The sequence below is a fragment of the Halyomorpha halys genome, unplaced genomic scaffold, assembly GCF_000696795.3.
Source record: "Halyomorpha halys isolate HHAL.00 unplaced genomic scaffold, Hhal_1.1 Scaffold659.1, whole genome shotgun sequence".
NCBI lineage: Eukaryota > Metazoa > Arthropoda > Insecta > Hemiptera > Pentatomidae > Halyomorpha > Halyomorpha halys.
In genome coordinates this window covers 407,724-416,779 of record NW_027107174.1, presented here as the reverse complement: position 1 = coordinate 416,779, position 9,056 = coordinate 407,724, and the positions used below count along the sequence as shown (strand labels likewise).

The 9,056-nt window shown below is 30.3% G+C and overlaps 1 protein-coding gene across 1 annotated transcript in view; it reads right to left on the bottom strand.

Moving 5' to 3' along the window:
* Positions 1-2,549: 2,549 nt before the first annotated feature.
* The window catches only part of kz (putative ATP-dependent RNA helicase kurz), a 25,864-nt gene continuing 19,357 nt past the window's right edge, over positions 2,550-9,056 (bottom strand). The window contains exons 13-18 of the mRNA XM_014427637.3: positions 7,652-7,866; positions 7,347-7,566; positions 5,764-5,901; positions 3,612-3,780; positions 3,425-3,522; positions 2,550-2,838 (exon numbers count right to left, since the gene is read on the bottom strand). Coding sequence (XP_014283123.1) covers positions 2,759-2,838; positions 3,425-3,522; positions 3,612-3,780; positions 5,764-5,901; positions 7,347-7,566; positions 7,652-7,866 — 920 coding nt within the window. The 3' untranslated portion in view covers positions 2,550-2,758. The remainder of the gene's footprint in view (positions 2,839-3,424; positions 3,523-3,611; positions 3,781-5,763; positions 5,902-7,346; positions 7,567-7,651; positions 7,867-9,056) is intronic.

Sequence of the window (9,056 nt, the reverse complement as noted above, 5' to 3'; positions counted from 1 at the left end):
AACTGGCAAGGATGCAACCAACAATTTGATGACCATCAGAAAAAACAATTTAAGACTAGTAAATAATAAAGGTATCTAGTAATTTATAACACTTTATGTGAACAAATTACTTTAAATTGACTATGTATTCAAATGTCTTTTTTTATTTAAAAAGATCGAGTGTTATTTTTTTAATCCATTCACAGTTGTATAGAAAAAACCTTGAGTTTTTAAAAATATTTTTTTGTAATTTCCTAAAGGATTTGTGTAACATGTTGAAAAGTTATATATTACCAGAAGACATTTTAAATAACTTACATCTTACTTTTGTTTTGTTTTTTTAACAATAGAAACGATTTTCAAATGTTAATTTAAATTTTTTTATTTTATTTTATCATCAAAAGTATTAATGAACTATTAAAATTATTCAGAGGTTCAGCACTTTGCAAGGAAGTACTGTTACTAGACCAACGGTTGTACAAGGAGGTGATTACTAAAATACTAAACCCCTGACCCTTCATGGGTTGTAGTGGTACAGATTTTAATTTTTTTGAATTAAAATTATTATGTCAAAAATTTAAAACTACTACACTCAGAAGTTTTATTAATTTTTTCATTTATTATTTCATTATTTTATCTTCATTAAAACAGTAAAAACTTTTTTTTAGTATAGTTTATAATATAATTTTAATAGTATAGTTCATAGTAATGAGATAATAACCTAAATGTAATACAAATATTTAAATTTGTTGGCACAATAAACTTTTTGCAATCCTAAAAAGTTAAATTTAGTCTTTTAACATTCCACCTCTCAAGCTGTTTCTACATGATCTTCATGAGAAAAACTTTTAATTTCTAAGGAATTGAACCTTCCATATCAAAAGATAAAATTAAAGAAGCAAGTGGAGAGTTCTATTAAATCTCATGATAACTTACTTGGACTTCAAGTCATGTTTCATAGCATATGGTCATGACCATCATCAACACTCAGAGCATTGAAGGTCAAGATGTTGAGAAAAACAGGAATATATATAATATTAATATATTAAGCAGATGGAAATAGAGACAATCTACCGCAGCCTTGATGTATCCATGCCGGAGCGAGGATAATTGCCAAAAGTTTGAGACAGTACTCAAGAGAAAAATGGATAAGATTTATCCATAAATATTTAAGAAAATATTTTTCCGGGCTTCATGCTCTTCAGGTCATTTTATTAGGTCTGAATTTAGTGGTATCCACTATTTTAATCGATATTCTCTGATTCATGGAATATGTGAACCCTCATCTTTATAGCCCTCTACAACTTTTTGCATTAATCAGAATGCTTCAGTATCTTTAGGTTTGTTAGGTAATGGCCAATATATTTTAATAGGACATCATTAAAAGTAGAGTAAATTTGCTAAAATATAAGCCCTAATGGAACTGTTTAGGTTCAATATTTCTTGAGATACACTCTTTTAAAAATCAAAATTTCATAAAAAAAATCATTTGTTAATGAATTAATTTTAGGAAAACTATATCTCAGAAATCTTTAGACATATAGATATCTATTAGTGTTCAAATTAAAGCTAGTGTAAAGTACTATAAAATAGTTTTATGTCGTTTATCTTATTAGTAGTAGTAATTTTCATATTAGCCAAAATTAATTCATTAAGTGTTGATTTCTAGTTGTTTGGAAAAAACTTGGTTTATTGAAAACTAGATCTCAGGAACCATTAGACTACTAATTGTACTAATCCCTGTTAGCATTCATATTAAAGCTATTTTAATGTACTATAAAGTAGTTTATAATTATTGTTTTCTTTGGAGTAGTAATCTTTATGAAATTCATCAAAATAAATTCACAAAATGTTAATTTCTAGTTGTTTGGAAAAAACTTAGTTTATAAAAAACTAGATCTTAGGAACCCTTAGACGTTACTAATGCCTATTAGTGCTAACTTCTGTTACCATTCATATTAAAGCTATTTTAATGTACTACAAAGTGGTTTATAATTATTGTTTTCTTTGGAGTAGTAATTTTTATGAAATTCATCAAAATTAATTCACAAAATGTTAATTTCTAGTTGTTTGGAAAAAACTTGGTTTATAAAAAACTAGATCTTAGGATCCCTTAGACGTTACTAATGCCTATTAGTGCTAACTTCTGTTACCATTCATATTAAAGCTATTTTAATGTACTATAAAGTGGTTTATAATTATTGTTTTCTTAGGAGTAGTAATTTTCATGAAATTGATCAAAATAAATTCACAAAATGTTGATTTCTGGTTATTGGATATATATAAAAGAACTCAAAAATATTGTTTTTGTCTCTTTGGAACAGCTGCCATTTTCATGGCTGGCAGTCATTACTTTTGACTAGTAGCTATTTCATTAGAGTAAAAATTTTCTATTGGTCCTTTACAAAGGTTTATCATTGAAAATAAGTAAAGTAAATACTAATGCAAATATAAAGATTTTAGGAATTAAACAAGTTTATATTTGATTCATAGTTTATTTTTTTATGGTAAATGTAAATAATGTTTAGTTATTAAACAATTTTATTTAATCTTAACATATTTATAATTTACATTTCAAAATGAAGAGTATCTACATATTTTAACAAATAATATACAATGTTTTCATTAAAAACAAAAAATAAAATGTTTTTGTTTTTTTAAATTACATATTATGAAATTGAATTGAAAGATAATCACAATTTAAAATATTTGTACAGCTATTTACATTATGTGATTAATAATAACAAATAATAGCTTCCTCAATTTACTTTAAGAAAAGTCAATCAATAGGAGGCCATATCACTGAAGTCTCATTATGTGCTGTTTCTGGTAACCATTTTTGATAGGCTTCAAGTAAATCTATATATAAATAAATAAACGAATAAAAATTTGAACAACTCAAAAATTATTTTTTAAACTAAAAATAAAGTAAAAAAAAAAGGATTTCACAGAAATATTTCACCAGGCAAAAAAGTCTCACATGGTCAAAATCTTATGTTATATCATCAATATTACTTCAAATGAAATTAAAAAATCATATTTTGGTAACAATTGTTAGCATTCACTTTACAGTTCCCTAAAATAATTCTTTTTAAATCTGGATAAATAAAACAATATATTTATAGAGCAATAACCAAAACAAAAGTAAATTAATCATTTTTTAAAAAAATAAATACCTTATTTTCTTATTTTTTAGTTGGTTAAAGAAGTAAAACAATTATTATTTATTATAACAATAATTACTAATATTTAACCGTAGAAACATTAACTATTCTGAGCATTAATTTTGTAAATTTGGCACAAAGATTTTTATTATTAGTTGAAGATGATTAAACCAAAAAACCATACAGTTTTGAAATTATAGTGAACACTGGCAAATCATTGAAATATGTATATTTTTAAAAAATAAAATAAAGATATAACAAAAATAACCATAAATACTTACATGTTGGTTCTGTTTTCCAAACATTTAACAATTTATCTCTTGAATTAACTTCTTTTTGAATCAATGTCTTTAAAAGAATTTCAGTTCTTGGCTGCAATCTTTACCAATAGAAAAAATGATTATAGTTTTGTGGAAATAATTTCATAAATCTATTTAGATTTTTAGTTATTCTGAACAAAAATAATACCTTGCCCATGATCTAATCATTGTCTTAGGTGTTGAGAGAAGGCTTTTCGTGAATTTTTTCAGTTTTGGAAAAATAGAGCCCTCTAACAAAAATTTCGCAAACCATTTATATTTATCTAGTACAGGAGGAAATTCTATTTCAACAGCAGGCAATTCCCAACCTCTTCTTCCTGAATAAAAGAATTTCATTTTAATTTCTATAAATAATAATTTCCCTTCCACTGTATCCATATAAAAAAATTCATATCTAATAAAGAAAAATTATTTACTTACAAAACAGTTCATATATTTTTAAGTTGATGACTTAAAATACATCTTAATAGAGGTATTCTTGTGTTAAATATAAAAAGTTTTAACATGCTAAATGTTAAAAGTATAGGATTGTGATTAGCCGAATTTGAAGTCCATGTTTTATGTTAAACACAAAGGTGCTCCTTGCGGATTTTCTGGGCAACTTATTTTGTAACCTTGTAATCTTTACGAGATAATAAAACCTCCAACAGCTTCATTACATTATCTTTCCTCCATCTCACTGGCTCCATGATTATTTTTCCATTACTTCATTATTATTTGTATCCATTATATTATTACAGTTTAAAAACATACAAAATAAAAACAAGACAAACCATACACAAACCACGAGTAACTAACTAATCAAGACAACTGACAAAGAGTATGGAGTTCAACTGGCCTTTTTTGTGACTTTATTCTCCATTTAGTAGACCTACAGAGAGACAGACCCTCAACCATGTTAAATGTCATATTAAATGCCCTAAATGTCATATTGTTTTAACATGCTAAAAGAAGGAAATATTTCTCTATTTAACACAACTTTTTCCTTTTAACATACTTCAATATGTTAAACTAAAGATCATGAATACCCATCCCTATCATGAGACATAAATGATCCCACAACTATAATTTCAGTTATAAGAATAATTTTGCTAAATAGTTTAGTTATATAGGATAAATAAAACTACCTCACTACATGCTAACATGATATAAAAAAAAAAAATTAAAACTTTAGACTCATATCTCAAGTTATTTGGTAAAAATACATTGAAATACTGCTGGAAGTGGAGTATAATGTTATGTCAATTGCTTCCTTTTAGGTTTGTAGATTTCAAGGATGGTGCTTAAAGAAAGTCAGCTTAATGATAACCACACAGAAAAAATATTGCAAATAAAAAACTGGCAATTGTTTGGTTCAAGGAATACCAACTTTCATTAAGATCAAGCACTCCGAAAACACATCACTTGATTGATTTATTAGATGTATTCTCCATTGTTCCCAAATGAAAAAACACATTCCCTAAAATACTATATTTATGGTAAATACATTCTTTAAGAAATATGGCATAAATATTTTGGAGCAATCCCATATATTGCTTAGAAGATAAATACCATAAATTTCTGGCACTCAGATTATATTCACTCCAATAAAATAAGTATTTCCAATTCATAGAGCTCATAAAAGGAAAATGTGCTTTGCCAGAAAAGAAAAGGTTTACGTCATTAAAAAAAAAAAAAAAAAAAAATCGAAACATTGCTCCAAATGAAACATAAATATTTTGGTCATATTTTAACACTTCTTGACGCATGACTATTTTGTATGGATGCATAGAAAAACGATAATGAGTTCGCTTATGGGCAGACAGTCAATAATAAGTTTATGTAATTACACCCCCCCCCCCGATGCAGTGCTAAAATATACTCATATTTTCAAACTCTATATTAGCCATATCCTTTTCTTAAAAAATAAATAACCTTTCTAAACTAAAATGTAATAGATTGTTAGTCTGGAAATGCTTGATGAGAGCTTTGTAACAAAGTATAGAAGATATTCAGGAAGGCTAATATAAACTTATTTTAGTTGAAATTTGTTTCTAAACAAAAGCACTATGTTTGGTCATTAAAAACTTAAGGTTCAAATCAACCTGCAGCTATAGTCTCTATCGCCACTTGTTAACCATCTTCTACTGCTTTTATCATATGTATTTAAACTACTGAGAGGGTTTAGTTATATGCTATAAAAGAAATATGATAGCTCTGTTTAGTATGACATAAACAGTAAAATGGCCATGATTTTTAATTTTATTAGAATCAATTTTTTTTAATAAAAAAAAAAATTAAAAAATTACAAGTATATTTACCAAATGTTCCTTTTACATGACAATATATCAACCCAGTAGTTGGATCATATCTAGGCTCCGGATCTTCCAATGGCACTCCAAGTCGACACAAAGATTTTGCAAATACTGGAAGCCATTCTGGTTCTACAGCAGTTATACCTATAACAAGATTTTTTTTTTTTTAAATTATAGAACATCTTAAAAGAACTACTAAAAAACAAGGTAATGTCATCCAATATTCAGTTTACAAATATTTAAGGATATTAACTGAAAAAGAAAACAAAAACTTAACTCATTAACATGATTAAGTCCAAGTTAATGGAAACTTTTTCATACTCTATTTCAATTTTACCAATGATAGATTTGCAATAAGAATATGTACAATGTGCTGATAGCTGAGCGGACTGTGGCAAGGGTCCCAGAGAGCTCAGCTCAGAAGTTTGTGGGTTCGAATCCCATCTGGGTTAGTCAATATTTATTTTGTAGCAGCCCTGAGGAATGAATCGTGACATTTCCACTCAGGGGTTGTATATGTCATGGACATCATTCTCAAGGAGGACTTTGTCAAGTATGAAGTAAAGAGGCAGGAGTTGGTAGCGCTACTGGAGGGACTCCGAGAGAGGATTGGTGAGACCCTGAACCTAAGGAAGAAGAGGCTGCGGGAGGATTCCATTGAAGAATGGAATGGACAGTGGCAGGCAAGCCAGAAGGGCGCTACTCTGAGGAAGTTCTTCCCTACCGTCCATTCAAGACTGACAGCGGGGTGGGTCCTCCCAGATTACTAGGTCTCACAGATCCTAACAGGACATGATGGGTTCCGGAGAAAGCTGCAAAGTTTTGGGAAGAACATCGACCCCCGGTGCCCTACCGTGTGGAGTCCCTGAAACTGCACCGCCATGGAAGGAAATCGTGCCAGGTTGTTAAGGAAAACAGGGGTATTTGCCCTCACTGAGTCGGACTTCCCTCGTCTGATGGAAGAGAATTATCCCTTCTTCAGGAAATCCATCTACGGGTGGAAGGTGGTCGGCCCGACGCACTTTATGTTAGGAAGGGCTCGACCACCTGGAATCACACAAGCTGTGAGCCACCAAGACAAGAAGATGTAGGTGAAGAAGCAGAGGCAGAATGAGACCAGAAGGGCTGGACCAGGCTGCGTGCTGGAGAGGGAACCCAGACGGATGCAGGTGGATAAGGTGTAGCCCCATCTAAAAAGGTGCTCACCCGAGCGGTAGGCTGCAATAAATAATAAAGATAATTATTGGTGGCAGTGGCATGTGTAGTAATTCTAGTGAACTATCCCACTGCTGCCAAACCCTGTATGACAGAAATGGCGAGGAAGGGAAAAAAAAAAAGGTCCTCGGTGGAGGACTTGAGCCATTATAAAAAAATGTACAACTGGTTTTTATCCTTTAAACGCAAATGACAGGTATAGTAACATACTAACATATTTATAAAATACTGCTTTTTGTTTAAATAAATAAAAAAAAAAAAAGGATCAGAGATTTATTTTTAAGTTTTGGTTAATGTAGGTCATAAACAATCCAGTAAAAAAAAATTAATAAATAATAAAACTATGAAAAATAATTGATCATTCATTGCCTGACCTCTGAGATATACTTTGTTTGTCTGATAAATTTCTTGGTAAACAATCCACTCTGGGTATTCCTTATACAATACACTACTACTGTGGACCTGAACTGTCTCTTCAAGTAGTGGAGTGTGGTAAAGTGGCCTTTGTTTCACAGTCGACTCTTGTGGCTCATCCACCTTCCTAGCAACCTGATCAAGCATTCCAGACAGGACAATTTGTCTGAGAAGCCTAGCCTGTGAAGTAACAAAAGTAAAAAACAAAGAATAAAAATTCTGAGGGATTCATTAAACTCACTTATTATTAAATCTCATTCTCTACCTGGGTGTCAGTGGGAGGTTTTAATTTAGGATTGACTGGAAGATTTAACTCTGGATTCAACAGGTTTATTTCATTAGTCAGTTGGATTCTAATTTTACGGGCTTCAATTATTCCTTTTAGCCTAATCCTGTGCTCATTACAAAATTCTTCTAGCTTTCCACAACTGTTTGCATATTCTGCAGCACCTACTGATCTCAGGAGTACCATAGCATCACCTATAATTAGACAATGGTTGACATAAATTAAATTCAATAGGTATCACTTTTATATTTACATATCATTACTCTTTAGCATTGACATAAGGTATTACATTAACTGATTTGGTCAGTAGTAAAACTCATTAAGTACCTTCCAATTTTTTTTACAGCAAGTGAAAATAACTGTTGTAGAATTTATATTTCAAGATAATTATTTTAAATGTTTAAATAATTATCTTGAATTAATAAAAATATTTGTTTTGAATCTAATGTCATCAGTACTTATCCTAAATCTGATATTGTTTTTACTGTATTTAACAGTTTGTTTTTTTTCTAAGAGAATACAAAAAAGTATAATGCGAAGAGGCTGTGGCTCGATTCACTTCTGGAGGGAATCTTGCAAAGGACTGGTGAGAACCTGAACTAATGGAAAAAGATGTAAAACAAATGGAATGGACAGTGGGTGATGAGTCAATTGAGCACTACTCTGAAGAAATGTTTTCCCACTGTCCAGTCAGGACTTGAAGTTATAGTCCACTCAGACCACTGGGTCTCCCAGATCTTAAAAGGACATGGATGATTCAGAGGTTGTAACTGTAAAACATGGAGATTAATACGTGCAAAACTAAAATAATGAGAATAGTAAGGTAAGAAAAATGAGAAAACCAAATAATATGACTGAAGCAAGAATAGCAGGAGCACGCAAGAGATTTCAAAGGCCTACCTTAACGAAAATGGCTAGATAGATGGAGAACTCAGAGAAACAATAAAATTAGCCAGAATATGTTTCCATTCACTCAAGGTTGGTTTCCAGAGAAAGAAAGAAATAATAAATTTTTTTTTAAAAAGTATTATAAAAGACTAAGTTTATCCCCTTATTGACTTACGCCAGAGTCCTGAACCTAAACCAAAATACAGAAACCAAATCAAAGCAATGGAAATTTGGTAACTGAGGAGGATAGAGATAAAAACAATAAGAAATAAGATTAGGAATACTACAATAAGAAATAAGGTAAACACAAAATATAATTATCATTCTTACCATTAAGACAATGTAACCGATCTAGCCCGAACCCGATATTATTCCTTCCATAATAAACTCCCTAACCACCCAAACCCACTCGTTTCTAACCTTGCTTCCTCTTCCATTCTTGGCAATCCTCCGAGGTGCCTGAAAAGAAGATGGCCTCGTGACCTTATATTGTAAA